At 34.6% G+C, this 15,278-nt stretch overlaps 1 protein-coding gene across 1 annotated transcript; it reads right to left on the bottom strand.

Moving 5' to 3' along the window:
- Positions 1-2,919: 2,919 nt before the first annotated feature.
- On the bottom strand, positions 2,920-13,670 carry LOC120272612 (peptidyl-prolyl cis-trans isomerase CYP18-1). Its single transcript, XM_039279479.1, has 5 exons — positions 13,503-13,670; positions 13,315-13,389; positions 3,973-4,134; positions 3,381-3,539; positions 2,920-3,249 (listed from the first exon to the last, which is right to left on the bottom strand). The coding sequence occupies exons 1-5, from the start codon at positions 13,503-13,505 to the stop codon at positions 3,166-3,168; spliced, it is 483 nt and encodes a 160-aa protein (XP_039135413.1). The 5' UTR covers positions 13,506-13,670; the 3' UTR covers positions 2,920-3,165.
- Positions 13,671-15,278: the final 1,608 nt, after the last annotated feature.

Raw genomic sequence — 15,278 nt, 5'->3', positions numbered from 1 at the left:
CTCCTATTTCATGTTGGGTTTTTTTTTATAATTAATGACTGTAAGGGAATATTGGATATAAAAATCTAATTTAAGATACAAATAAAATATTTTAATTAATGAAATTATAACATTGTAATAAAGGTAAATAAACCACAAACCAAAACCAATAGTGTGGGATGGAATTAATCTTTCAAACTTGCTAGTTATTTCTTAATATGAAATTATAATTGTACCCTCATAATTTATCATTTTCACATATCTTAGACAAAATGAGGTTTTATGTATACAATTTTGAATATAATTAACTATGAATTATCATATTATTATATTAAAAAAAAACAAGAGAACCTATTGCATTTTTATATCCTTCCTATATAAGTTTCTAAATATTGAAAATATACTTTATTTTCTACATTCTTTTGCATCTTTAATTTTTAAACTTTCATACAATAAATTTATATTTTAAAAAATAGGACGATACAAATATAAAAATTAAAAATTAGCAACTCAGGGAAAAATACGAAAGTTTATTAAATCTAAAACACATGACTACGTTATTCTAGGATTTAGAGTGTATATATACAAACTCTAATTCATATGTAGTTTATAATTATACAGATATTCATATACGATTAGTGGTTAGACCGCCAAGCTTTCTTTCAATCCGTGCAAATATATATATATATATATATATATATTCTTGGAGAATTCGGCTGCAATTAGGCAACAATGTTAAATTTTTGGGCAAGAAACCGTTGGTTGGATTTTTTTGTTTTGGTTTACTTATAGTGTTATATATATCAAAACATGTGCACGTAGTAATCGTTCAATCCGCGCACCCTCAATTAGGGACAAGTGGTTTAGGCTATTAACATGCTGTTTTATCATTTTTTAAAAATAATTCACATTAACAATCAAGCTATCCATATCCACTAGCATAGTGGTTTTGATTTTCCAGAAGGAAGTGAGGGAAGTGATATCATTTCCATACTTCCATTGTTCATTTGTCAAAAAATGAGAAAAGAACTGGAAGAATTTAGATGTTGACTGAAATTCTATCAGTTAAAAAATGACTTTGGAAGTAAAGAGAAGTGTGCTTTTATATATTGAATTACTTCCCTCCCCTTACTTCGGTAAAAAAATTACTGAAGTGGATTTAATTCAAAATCCACTTTAGTTGGAAGTGAAAATACGAGAAATCAGACCACTTCCCCCTACTTTCCTTTGAACTGAACACCCCCTAAACTTCCCTGGAACATGATTTATGGTTGTTAATTCTCTTCCAAGGAATTGAGGAATCAAGGTTGACTTTTGGGGATTCTCAAACCATTTTGGATTCTGGCTTGTTGATTGACCAAAATCAAGTGGCATTCTTGTTTGCGAGCACATTCCGGCATGCATTGCTTGGCGATCCCCCTCCATTTAAACTAGATAAGTTGAGTACTCCACTTACACTCCTCTCTTGAAATTCCAAAGGACATTGGTAATTTGGTACTGACATGGAAGCTGATGCGGTGCATCCTTCTTCTGTCACATCTCAATTCTGAAACGAAATTCAAACTCTGCCGGGATGATTTCAACCCCTTTGCATTCTCGGACTCAAACACATTCACCCAGAGCCTCCGATGGAGTTTCTAGCACATATTTCCTTTTGCCATTTGGTCTTTCAGTCGCCTTTAGTGTCACTGGCTTCATTGTCGCTTTTCTCCCTCTTCTGGCTGGCTTGCCTCCTCTAACAACCTTTGGTCTGTGCTTCTTCCTTCTAGGCTTCTGCTGTGGAGTTTGATTTCAAGTCTATGACTTGTTCCTCTCCTATCACACATTGCTTGTCCCCAGCAAACTGCTGACAATCTAGCCCTTCAGGAGCCAAAACCACAACTTCACCTTCTCCTTACTCAGAAGGAACTCTTGCATCCCCAACCAACACAACATTTTGCTCTCTCCACACCACAGACCCAAATCTTCATGATGATTGCTGCCTTTTCTGCCACTCATCACCATCCTCTCACCCGCCCATTTTTACCAGCTCTTCCATTCCATGACATGTGGCCTCCTCCATTCCCATTGGATTCAAACACTCCATACATCATCATCCCCATCACCATATATCTTATGCCACAGTAAACATTTACTTATATCCTTGGCCCACCTTGATAACTAAACAAGATATTTTATGATGCAGAACAATAATATTTGCTTATATTCTTGCCGACTTTAATAACTAATTAAGCTTTAACATTTCCATTTATATCACAATATGTGTTGATGCTTCAAGGGTTGGTTGACCAGCAGAAATTGAAAAGCTCTATTCATGAAGGAGAAATCTAACAAAGCAAGAACTTCTAGTCCAAAATGAGCAGCTAGTATACCTTGAATACTAAAATTACTAAAATGATTGACGATTGAGTCATTTGATTATTTATTTATTTATTTATTTATTTTTTTCACATCATATAATCCAATAATACAAATATTGCTATAAATATAATACATGTTTAAGTTTTATCTCGTCAGTTTAAGTTCATATATAGGTTGAGCCTATACCAATGGAACATAGGGAACATTAGGTGATCAATATGGCATACGTAGTAGGTTTTGTCGGGTTCCCCTTAACTTCAAAAAGCTCCTCGATTGCATACCATATCTATCGTCCAAGCCACACAAAAGGCTAAGCTATCGCCAGGCAACGAGCCACCTTAATTACTGAGGCATCATTATATATATGTTATCTCCTCATTAATCAAGGGCCTACTTATTTTTGGCACAAATGGTGTCGGATTTTAACTTAGACTAATTCTTTTATTAAATATTGTTTTTGCTTTGATATAAATAAGTAGAAAATACAAAAAACATCAGCTAGCTCGGTTGCTCGTTTATAAAAGTTTGGCTGACAGCTATATATTTATATATATATATATAAGATATGAAAAGAAAACAAAACGCCAAAACAAACATGAATTGAATAGAAAATTTCCTTGTCAATCAAACACAAGAAAACTAACACTCTCGTTTCATTCTATCCAAACACAGCATCCTGAACTCAAAAGGGGTTCACCGCTCCATTTGGGTTTGTTAATTCATGGAGAGGAAATATTTCCCTCTTATACAAAAAAAAAAAAACTTGGATACATTTCAGATTCTAGAAAATGGTTCTAACCTTGCAGGTCTTATTGCAATGGAAGACTACCCAGCAAGAGGATTTGCATGTATTGTTACACGATTCAGCCTGATCTCAGCAAGAGGTCGATCCCCTGGCCCTGCCTGCGTCTATGTTATGCAACCAAGTTTAAATTAGTGTCTGCTGTGTTAAAAAAGAAATTATTCTCACTAAATTTGTAACAGAGACAACATGATTTTAACTGAAATTGACGGATAATGAAGGGTTGAAAATTATGTACTTTCTCCATTAGGTCAAGAACTTCAAATCCATGGATTACGCGTCCAAAGACTGTGTACAGTCCATTAAGGTGAGGTTGTTTTGCGTAAGTGATGAAGAACTGGCTTCCATTTGTGTTTGGTCCACTATTTGCCATTGAAAGGATTCCCCTTGCATTGTGCTGTTTTATTCACAAGAATATACTTCATTAGCATTAATCTAAATCAGAACAAGAAGAATATCATAGCAAGGTGAGAGAATGCCATTTACAATACTTAAAATATAATTCATTATAAACATTTGGTTGGCGAGACGAACAAAAAGTTAGTCAGACCAACTCATCATAACATTTATGTTTACTAAAAGACATCAACAGTTTTCAGATCAACTCAATGCTTTAATCTGTCTAAAGGCTACAAAGCAAGCTATTTAAAATATATACATATACAGACACACACGCACACAGACTCAAAATGCTCTTATTCAAACATCATCACTTGAAAAATCCATTTCTACATAAGAATTGAAATTTACTCAGTAACTTGCGCATGATAATCAACTAGAAAACAGCCTTGGCATTTGGATACAAGATAAAGAGGCTGAGAATGTAACACCTTAAGAGATTCTCGAATTTCATCATTGAACTTCTTGCCCCATATGCTGGTCCCTCCTTTGCCCGTGCCTGTAGGATCTCCTCCCTGGATCATGAACCCTTTGATGTTCCGATGAAAAATGGTTCCATCATAGTAACCACTAGCACATAATGCTAGGAAATTCTGGGGAAAAAAAAGGGTGCAAGACTGTTATGCGCTAGCAACAAGCTCAAGTGTATAAATGTTATACTCATGGGCGCAAGAAACAGGAAACAACAAACAACAAGGAGTCCATCAAGAAGTGGTTTGACTTAGTTATTATTATGTAATAGGTTTATGTTTGTTTTATTTTAATTATAGCCTAACATGTGTGTTATAAGTATGCAGGCAGTTATATTGTTCAGCTGTCAGCTATGAAGCCTATCTAGATGAGATAATCTAGAGGCAGTTATCTAGTGATATGTTATCTATTTAATGAAGGAAAAGGTAAAGGAAGTTTTTCCATAAAAAAAAACATCTTGAGATCGGAGGGTTCTCTCTAACGAGCCCTTGTTTCTTTGTCCATTATAGGTTCAAAGGAAGAAGGTCAAGTAAACCAAAACATCAGTCAGATCTAAATTGGAGTTCTACTATCAATTGTCCCATAACTAGATCACAAACTCAAGGCCATAACAATTTGGTATCAGAGATAGGAGTTATGGGAGAGTCACGCAATTTCCAATAGTTTGAAGCCTTCATGGCCATGTACCAAAAAGACAGAGCAAGGGATAGATCGAACTGGATTGCATTGCCCAAGAAGCAAAACAACAAGAATTTTCGGCTCAACTCAATGATCTGGCACGTGAACTAGCAGCATCAAGAATGGATGGACGTGAAATTGGTACTAGCAGTGTAAACTGAGATCGTCGAGTTGAAGAAGGAAATCTGTATAGGCACAAAAAAAAGGGTAATTTTACACCCAGGTATGCTAAACTAGAGTTTCCCCTATAAGATGGAAGTGGAGATCCATTGCCTTGGCTTAGTCGTTGCAATTATTTCTTCCGTCATTAAAAAATCCCTGGAGAGGAAAAGATGGAGATGGTTGCCCCACATTTGTGCAATGCTCAGTTTAACCCTCGTAAATTGTCCAAACTTCGCCAAACAGGAAGAGGGGCAATATCAACGTAAGTTTGAGCAATCATCTGCTTGTTCCAGTACATTAACGTCAGTGCAAAAAGGTTGAAATTTTCCTTACTGGCTTACAAGAATATAATGTTGTTGGAGTTCAGTTTAATAACCTCGCAGATTTAACAACTGCCATGAGTTTAGCATGACTATATGAGCGGCGAGGTGGTTCAAGTGAATCTGAAATTTCCATTGCCAAGTCTGAAAATTCTAATGCTAAGCGGCCTAACCAACCCAGTTCTTCAAAACTTCTATACATCAAGCGCTTAACTCGCGCTGAGATGGAGGAACGATGTGCCAAAAACCTATGTTATAACTGTGATGACTGATGAGCATTATTCGCCTGGTCATAGGTGCAAGCACATATTATTCTGGGTGGAAAGGATTGAGGCAGAAGAAGATGCAGAGAGGTTATGGAAGATGAGCCCAAGATTTCCATTCATGCCATAATTGTTCAACATTCTCAAACTATGCAATACATTAAAAACCAGCCATTATTAGTTCTAATTGATTCTGAGAGTACACAGCTTCATTGATGAATCACTTGTGTCCAACAAAAGGATAAAATCCAAGGTAGTCAAATCGAGATTCGAATCGTGAATCGAAATTCTAAATTTGTGAATCGAGTATCGTGAATCGAATCGTAAGATTCGGTTCAACATTTCAAAGTCATATATATATATATATATAACATGATTATATAAAAAATAAAAAAATAAAATTTTTTCTAAGTCATGAATTAAATATAAACTAGTTTAGAAGACATTTTCTTAGTTTGAGATCCTGTTTTGAGCTTAGAAGACATTTTCAAGTATTAAGCAAACCTATATATATTTAAAAAAAACATTAGTTATTTCAAAAATAGTTCAGATTTAAAAATTAATAGAATAATCACAAAAAAATTAAATTATGTTAAAGATTAGTTTTTAAATTAAAAAGATTTCTTTCCATAACAAGAGTTTTAAGATAACAAATTAATTTGATATTAAAATTAAAAAAAAAAAGCATTATCTTTTAATTAATCTTTGAATTTGTTTTTGGATAACAAATTTAAAGATTAATTAAATAATCACTAATTTAAAAAACTTTTATAATAATTAAAATAGTTGATCGCATACATTATAATAAAGAATTTAAAAGAAAAAGAGGAGAATGTCAAGAAATATGAAGAGATGGTATAAAATGCCTTTGTTGAGAATGCTGGAATAAAACAACAAAATTTCTCCTTTCTCCTATGTTTCTTACTATTTTTAAGATAGATTCAAACGATTCATTCACGATTCTAGATCAATTTCGATTCTTTTATAAGATTCGAACCGTTACCGATATGAATCGTAAGATTCGTATCGAGAACCGTACGATTCTATAAAATCCTGTCGCCAATGGAGAATATCTTCAAAGTTCAGGTTAATGCAAAACTTGTTTCCTTAAAGCTAGGTGATCAAGTTTTTCATGTTGATTTATTTCTGCTTCCTTTGGGTTGCTTTGGGACTATGCCAAGGTGTCAATTAGCTTAGAACTTTGGGCTCCATCCATTGGGATTTTAGTGCACATGGATGTGTTTTGCTAAGTGTAGACAATTGAATTACATGGCTTAGAGACACATCAGACTTCTATTCTTCATCAAACTACTGCTCTATTTAAATGATGATCGCAATTCGGACATTCAACCTATTCTAGCAGAATTTGATGTGATATTTCCAGAGCCCACAGGCTTACCACTGAGGGGTGAGCAAAACTGGGTACCCGATCCGGTTTTAATTCGGATAGACAAAAACTCGACCCGCATCCGACTAGGTTTAAACCAGGCACCGAAAATCGGGTATCCGGTTTAAACTGGATCGGATATCAGATATCCGGATCCGAATTTAAGTTTTATCTACTCCATGGATTGGTTTTATATAACATTACATAAAAAACAAATATGAAAAACTTACAACTTAGCATTAAACTCTTATATTATTCTTCACACAACAAAAGCCATAACAAAAATAATAAAGAGTTTTATCAACGATTAGGTATTACAAAAAAAAAAAAAATCAAATAACTTCTGAAGCATCAAACGTCTTCATTAGTTGCTAGAGATAAGAGATTTGAATGGAGGCTAGAGAGAAAAGACGGGTAATGGCTATCGGTGAATGGAAGGCAAGGATTTGAATACTTTTTAACCCTGAGAATTTAAATATATATATATATATATATATATGAGTATATAACTCTTTAAGTTATTTAATTAGCTATTTGGATATTTTTATATTTTTAGCCCTTATAAAATTTAAATTTATTATATATATATATATATAATATAATAAAAATTAAAAACCGGATCGAATTCGGATACCCGATTTTTAATTCTTTCCAACCCAGATCCGACTCGGTTTGCATCTAAAAAATTCGGATCGGGTACCCGACCCTTTTTTTTCGGATCGGGTACCCAAAAATTAAGGCCAAAAAATCGGATATCGGGTCAGATCATCGGATTTGGATTTTTTTGCTCACCCCTACTTACCAACATCTCGTGATTATGATCATCGAATTATTCTAGAGCATTGTACAAAACCAATCGTTGTTCAACTATACCATTATCCTCATATGCAGAAGGATGAAGCTGAGAAACAATGTAAAAAGGTGTTATCCAAAAAAAATCATTCGCCTAAGCCAATCTCCATTTTCTTCTCTAGTATTACTGGCCAAGAAGAGTTTAATTAAAAGCGCTAGGCGTCCTTAAGGCACTAAGACTTTTTATTGCCCTAGGCGAGAGGCGCCACGAAAGACGCACGCCTGAGTGAAGTAAAGCGTTAGTTAATAAATAACTAATATATATATATATATATAGTTTTTGGAATAATTAAATCAAGCACAGTAAAGCATCAAGTCAAACAAAGCATAACATAAAATCAAGTAAAACACTTCTTAGATGTCTAAAACTACTCAAGTTTTTAGAGTGCAAAGTCAGGTAAATTTTTTTATAAGGCACTAAACTATGGTTCTTTTTTCATTTTGCGGTCCAAACTTTAATTTGAATCAATATGGTTACCCAACTTTAATTTTATTTCATTGGGTGGCCATTGAAGAGAATTTGGTCTTTTTTTTATGATCTAATGTTGAAAATTCTCTTTTAGCAAATGAGATGGAATTGCCAACTGCGTGAACCATGTGTCATGTATGTCATGATAGAAAATTTTCGATATTTACCTCATAAAAAAAGATCAGAATCTTTTAAATAACCACACGGTAAAATAAAATTAAAGTTGCGCAACCATTTTGATTCAAATTGAAGTTTCGACCCCAAAATGAGAAAAGATTATAGTTTGGTACCCTACCAAAAAATTTACCCGTGCAAACTCTATCTTCGTAAATCATTTAATTCTACAACATCATCATCCCATCATCTAAGCTAGCTTCAACTCCATAACTAGATTTAGAGTGTAACTTGGCTCTTTAATTTTCTATAATTAATAAGTTAATCCCTTAATTCACTGATTGTTTAAAAAAAAAAAAATACCAGCTGTATACTTAAATCACTTAGTTTTTCTCCCTTAAATTTATTTCATTATTTATTAGTAAATGTGCCTTTTTAAAATCACCTAGTTTTTCTCCCTTAAATTTATTTCCTTGTAAGTGAGCCTTTTTTAAAATCATCTAGTTTTTTTTCCATAAATTTATTTCCTTCCTTGTAAGTGTGCCTTTTCTAAAATCATCTAGTTTTTCTCCCTTAAATTTATCTCTTTCCCTATTGGTGTGCCTTTTTTTAAAATTACCAAGCTTTTCTCCTTTAAATTAATTTTCGTCCTTATTAGTAAATGTGGCTTTTGTGAAGTCACCTATTCTCCCCTAAATTTATTTCCTTCCTTATTAGTAAGTGTGCCTTTTAAAATAGCAATTAGTACTAATAAAAAGCATTGGATATAGAGTTAATAGCAAAAAAAAAGGACAATCACGTCATTTTTTATGCTTGGCGCTTGGCAAAAAACACTCACCTTATTAAAGGCGCCTCACCCAGGGCGTGCTGAGGCCTTGCCTTGCCTGAGCGCCTAGGTGAGCGCTTTTCTCACTTTTTATAACACTAGTCAAGAAAGCAGACAATAGTTGTTACCATTTTTGTGTTAATTGTCTCGCTTTGAATGCCAAGATAGTGAAAGACAAGTTTCCAATTCCTGTGATTGATGAGTTGTTAGAGGAACTTAATGGAGCCCAATTTTTCACCGATTTACACTGGTTACTTTGAAAATCATATATATGTTGCCGATATTGCTAAAACAACTTTTCGGACTCATCATGCCCTTCGAGCACACTAATGGTCCTTCTGCTTTTCAAACATTATTGAATGATGTGTTTCGGCCATACTTGCACAAATTCATTCTCGTGTTTTTTTTAATGATATCCTCATATACAGTAGAACATGGGTTGGACATGTGCAGTACTTGCGTATTATTTTTTGTCTTGCAACATCACAGTTTATTTTTAAGCATCCCAAATGTTCCATTGCTCAAACAGAGGTTTTTTATTTGGGTCACGTTATTTCTGCTAGCAGGGCGTTTGTTGACAAAACTAAAATTGGCGCTATGTTGCACTGGCCAAAACCTACGGCAATTAAAGCATTACAAGAACTATTAGGTTTAACTGGTTATAACTGCAAATTTGTCAAAGTTTGCAGTACTATAGTAGCACCCTTAAATCCATGCTTTGGACAAAATCTTTCCATTGGACAGAAGAAGCACTAGAAGCTTTTGATCAATTGAAGGTTGCGATGACGATGACATCAATTCTCACTTTACTTGATTGCACTATTCCATTTGTGATTGAATGTGACGCCTTTAACAGTGGAATAGGTACAGTTCTCCAACAACATGGGCACCCAATTGCATATTACAGCCCTGCTCTTGCTCCTCACCATCTACGACTACCTGCTTATGAAAAGCAACTCATTTGTCCAGCCAAAGCTATTCGTCATTGGCGTCCTCATTTATGGGGCAAATTATTCATTGTGCACACTGACCACCATAGTTTAGAATATTTCTTGGACCAACGGGCTGTAACTTCCCCTCAACAACATTTGTTGAGCAAACTATTGGGTTTTGATTTTAAGGTTGATTACAAAGCTGACCGTCAAAACGTAGTTGCTGACACCTTATCTCTTGCTTTGTTTAATGCTGTCCACTCTCATGTGGCATCCTCCAATGAATTGCACAGCTAGTTACATGTATTCAGCAAGGTGTAGCTCTTGGTCCCTGGACATTCAAATATGGATTAGTGTTCTTCAAGAATCGTGTTTATCTTTTACATGACTCGCATCTGACTTCTTCTATTGTTTCTTCTATCCACAATCAAGGCCATGAAGGAAATCAAAAGAAAATAAAACCAGTGGCTGCAGATTTCCATTGGAAAAGGATGAAGCAAGATGTTCAAAACTTTGTCAAACCTTGCAATATATGTCAACACCATAAAACTGAACATCTTTATCCAGCAGGTGTTCCTCCCGGCTCCTACTCAAATTTCATCTGATATTTCAATGGATTTTATTTCCGTTCTATTTATGGTAGATCGATCGGCTATCGAAGTATGCCCACTTTATTCTCATATCCCATCCTTACAAGTTACGACTGTTGCAGTTGCTCGTGTTTTGTTTGATAATATTGTCAAGTTACGTGGACTTCCAGAATCATTTATTTATGATCGAGACGTAACTTTCACAAGCTCTTTTTGCAACAGAATTATTTCAGTTAAATAGCGTAAAATGTGTTTCAGCTCCTCTTATCATCCACAAACCAACGGGCAGACTAAAATTGTCAACCGGACCATTGAGATGTATCCGCATTGTTTTACTACTGACCGTCTGAACAAATGACTTGAGTGGTTTATCTTGGGCAGTACTTTGTTATAATACCAGTTTTCACACAACATTGCATGCAACCCATTTTTAGATTGTATATGGCAGACCACCACCAAAGTTGATTGCTTATTGTCCAAATGCTTCTCATTTGGAAGCAATTGACTTTGTCCTCAAAGATTGTGATCATGTTTTGCATAATTTACGGGATCATTTGCTTCAAGCACAAAATCACATGATGGTTGTGTATGATGCCTGCCATATGAATATTCAGTTTGCTGTTGGAGACAAGGTTCTTTCAAAACTCCACCCTTATCGCCAGGTTTCCTTGCGTTCATGTTCAAATCGCAAATTGGCACCTAAATTCTACGGTCCATTTCAGATTCTGTCCTGGATTGGTGCTGTTGCCTATAAAATAGAATTGCCTTCCACTTCTCGTGTCCATCCCGCTTTCCACATATCCTACTCGAATACTATGGAGCCAGTAGCACTACAGCTCAGGAGTCCCTTCCATTGGTTCATCATGGTGAAATCAGTCCAACTCCTCATGCAATACTGGATTGCAGAGTTTTCCATGGCATGTCATTAATCAAGTTTTGGTTCATTGGGAAGGTTTGTTACTAACAGATGCTTCATGGGAAAATGTCTGGCAGATTCAGCTTCATTATCCTTCCTTCTTGCTTGAGGACAAGCTCCAATTTGAGGGGGGAGGTAGTGTTATGCGCCAGCAACAAACTTGAGTGTGTAAACATTATACTCATTGGTGTAAAAAGCAACAAGGATCGATCAAGAAGTGGTTTGACTTAGTTATTATTATGTACTTGGTCTATGTTTGTTTTAATTATAATTATAGCCTAACATGTGTGTTATAAGTATGCAGGCAGTGATGTTGTTCAGTTGTCAGATATGAAGCCTATCTAGATGAGATAATCTAGGATTCATCTATCTAGTGATATGTTATTTTTTCAATGAAGGAAAAGGGAAAAAGTAGTTTTTCTACCCAAAAAAAATTGAGATCGGAGCATTCTCTCTAACAAGCCTTTGTTACCTTGTCCATCATAGGTTCAAAAGGAATAAGATCCAATAAACCAAAACATCAATTAATCTAGATTGGAGTTCTACTATCAATCGTCCCATACCTAGATCTCAAACTCTGGGTCATAACAAAATCCTTGCATCTCTCATTCAAGTATTTAAGTTTCCGTGATTGTCCTGGTCCAGTCATTCTAATGTAGTACGCAGGAAATGATGATAGCAGTGGAATCAAACTAAGTTCATTCACATCCAGTACAAACACAATGATTTATAATATTGCATATCAATTGGTAATCAGTGGACAGACAATGTACATAATCAATCCAAAACTAAAGTAGAAGCATCAACACAAGCTCCAATGCAAAATGGTTTATTTTTGGTAGTATCCACTCTCAACAAGTAGCATCTCAAGTATTTAGACTCAGAAAATGAGAAAAGAATAACTTCACAGGTGAGATGATGAAATTCATGAAAGCCTTGCATGGCTATCATCTTTATACAATATCGGCACTAAATGAAGTTCTTGTAGAAATTATACATCTGTTGACTAATATTAGAGAATGCACTATACATACACACACACATATACATATATATATATATATATAGTTCTGTCCTAGACCTAGAGGCAAATAAAAAAATCAAGTGATAAATGAAGTTCTTGTTGCAAGTTATATATGCTTATCAAGGCATAAATGAATAGGCAATGAAAGGTTCACAGGGCCTCTTGTGTTCCCTCAAATACAAGTGCACACGCGATATCAACTATCTAATTGATTTGAACAACTTACAAATGCAGATCACTACTTGCATCTATATTACCGAGTTAGAAGAAAGAAGTATTTGCTTTCCCTATTTTCTACTTTGCATTTTCCCCTTCATGTGCCTACTTTTCATCCTCAATTGACAATTTCTTATTTGTTTACCCTTTAAAAATTTAATTTTTTTCCTATGTATCTTAAAATTTTAGAAGTGGCTTTTCCTAAAACATTTATAGAAAAAAAAAAGTGAACTAAATTTCAGCACAAACACCAGGCGATAAATCATATTCGTAAATCTCACTAATGAGTCGCTGTATGAATATGCAGTTTTGCCACACAGACACACACACACAAACATACATTTCGAGGTCTATAGACCATTTTTCTTGCAGTAAACCAAATTCACAGTTTCAAAACGCAAGTAAATCTCACGAATGAATTGGAATAGTTCCTCAAGCGCAGTTGTTTAGCAAGTGAACAAAGCACAATAAAATAAACGGAAAAAGATAATGTAGTGAACGTGAAAGAATAAAATCAGCAGAGAAAGATAATGGGTTTCCAGAATTAAAAAACCTCAGAGGCCTTGGGGACTTCATCGCAGGCAATCTCGCACTTGATGTCGCCGAGATTGGTGTGCAGGGTGACCGACTGCAAGTTAAAAAGTCAATGAAGGAGATTAGGGTTTGTGATTGGGTAAAGAAAAAAAAAGGAGAAGAGATGAGAGAGAAAGAGAGAGAGAGAGAGAGAGAGAGAGAGAGAACCATAGAAAAAGAAGAAGAAGAAGGGGTTTGTTTAACTTCACAATCTCCAGCTTCCTTTCCAACTACACGGTTTTGCGCGTTGGCAATTACTTCCTGGAAACTGGAACTAGAACTGGGAAGGCCTCAATACAGACTTCACTCAAGTCCCCCAATGTTTGGGATTTGGGAACCAGTAGCTTCTGCATCCGTTTCCAGGTTTCTTTGGCGCTGATTTGCCACCGTTTGATGCAAATTGAATGCAATCTGGTCTGATCCAGATGAAAGTAACCCAAAAACACCCAAAAACATATATATATATATATACATATTCTTTTTTCCCAGGTACCATAATTTCGATATTATTATCACCATTATTTAATTACATTTTCAGAATCTTTCATAAATAAATAAGAAAATAAATTCTACATTTTATATGAATTTGAATATTTCCTGCATTTCCAATACATGTAGTTTTAAATTATTATTATATACAAAAATTAGAAATATCATTAAAATTTTTAAAATTTAACATAAAAATTAATCACTATTGGAACCTATTTTTTCTTCTAATTATAAATATTATATTTTTTTATATAATTTATTAAATTAAATATAATGTTGAAAATCTCATCTCAAAAACTATAACGTGACAATTATTTTAAAAATTTCTCTTACAGAGGGGAGTATCAAAACAGACCTTGAAAATTAATCTGTATAGATTTTGATTTTATTTTATTTTTATTGATAAAGATTTGTTTGCAGATTTTAGAAAAACAATGCTTATAGAAAAACTAAATTGAAGTATATGACCAACATGGAGGCTTTACTGGATTATAACTAAAGCAGCCTAGAAATCCTACTGGAGTTTGATCGTTGGTGATGGAAGCCAAGTTCTGAACTACTACTAAATGCAAAACACGGTCAGCAATTGCAGAATTCATGCTAATACCTCTATACAAAGACATTGAATGGCTCGTCTTTAACAACTACTACAGCTAAGACAATCAATCGCTTACTATGCAAAAAGGGAAGAAAAGAGTGGCTTTTACAAATACTGTAGTACTGGGAAAAGTAAGAAGATATCTATAGGTTAAAAAGATCTCCAAGATGCTGACTGCCCTGGAGATTTTTGAGTACTTCTTTGCTATCAAGAATCCAATGTATCCATATGAAGCTGGAATCCATGACATGTTCCGAGCCTCGATTCAATGTAGTGCTTCTTAAGCTCAACAGATCAAAAATGTAGAACACTAGTAGTCACCATTATAATGCCCTATTGTGTAGCTCATGAACTGAAAGTTCTCTCCTGAAAACCAAATGACAAAGATTAAAGATTGCTGGATAAGATGCCCATATAATTAATGCTAATTTAATTATAAAGTTATATATATTTTACTGAATACTGTAACCAGGTTATATGCATTTATCTTCAAAGGACAATTCAATTTTCCTATTCATTGCATTATTTAGAAACACAATAAAGATTTCTCGCTCTATCTCTGTCTTCATACTTCACGTTCAGATTTCCTTTGTTTCAAAAAGTTCTTGAACATAGAAGTTGCCAAACGCCTCACTCACGCTGAGCTGCTTTCAGCTGAAACCACGCATGAGAGTGCCTGGGTGCATCACTGGCAGGAATTATTTTTGAACATGAGAGAGTTGCAACCCGCATCAAGAGAAAATAATGTGATCAAAACGAGCTAGAAAACAAAAACTACATAATGAGCTCTCTCACATGCAGTACAACAACTAAACATACAGCAGGCTGAGAGCTGTTGTTCCCAGAAGTAGAAGATA

The sequence above is a fragment of the Dioscorea cayenensis genome, chromosome 11, assembly GCF_009730915.1.
Source record: "Dioscorea cayenensis subsp. rotundata cultivar TDr96_F1 chromosome 11, TDr96_F1_v2_PseudoChromosome.rev07_lg8_w22 25.fasta, whole genome shotgun sequence".
Lineage (NCBI taxonomy): Eukaryota > Viridiplantae > Streptophyta > Magnoliopsida > Dioscoreales > Dioscoreaceae > Dioscorea > Dioscorea cayenensis.
This window is presented reverse-complemented; position numbering and strand designations above follow the sequence as displayed.

Coding starts and splice junctions, on each gene's coding strand:
- LOC120272612 (XM_039279479.1), bottom strand. Junction 3,540..3,972: donor AAATTCGAGAATCTCTTAAG/GTGTTACATTCT, acceptor TGAATAAAACAG/CACAATGCAAGGGGAATCCT. Junction 3,250..3,380: donor TTCTTGACCTAATGGAGAAA/GTACATAATTTT, acceptor TGCATAACATAG/ACGCAGGCAGGGCCAGGGGA.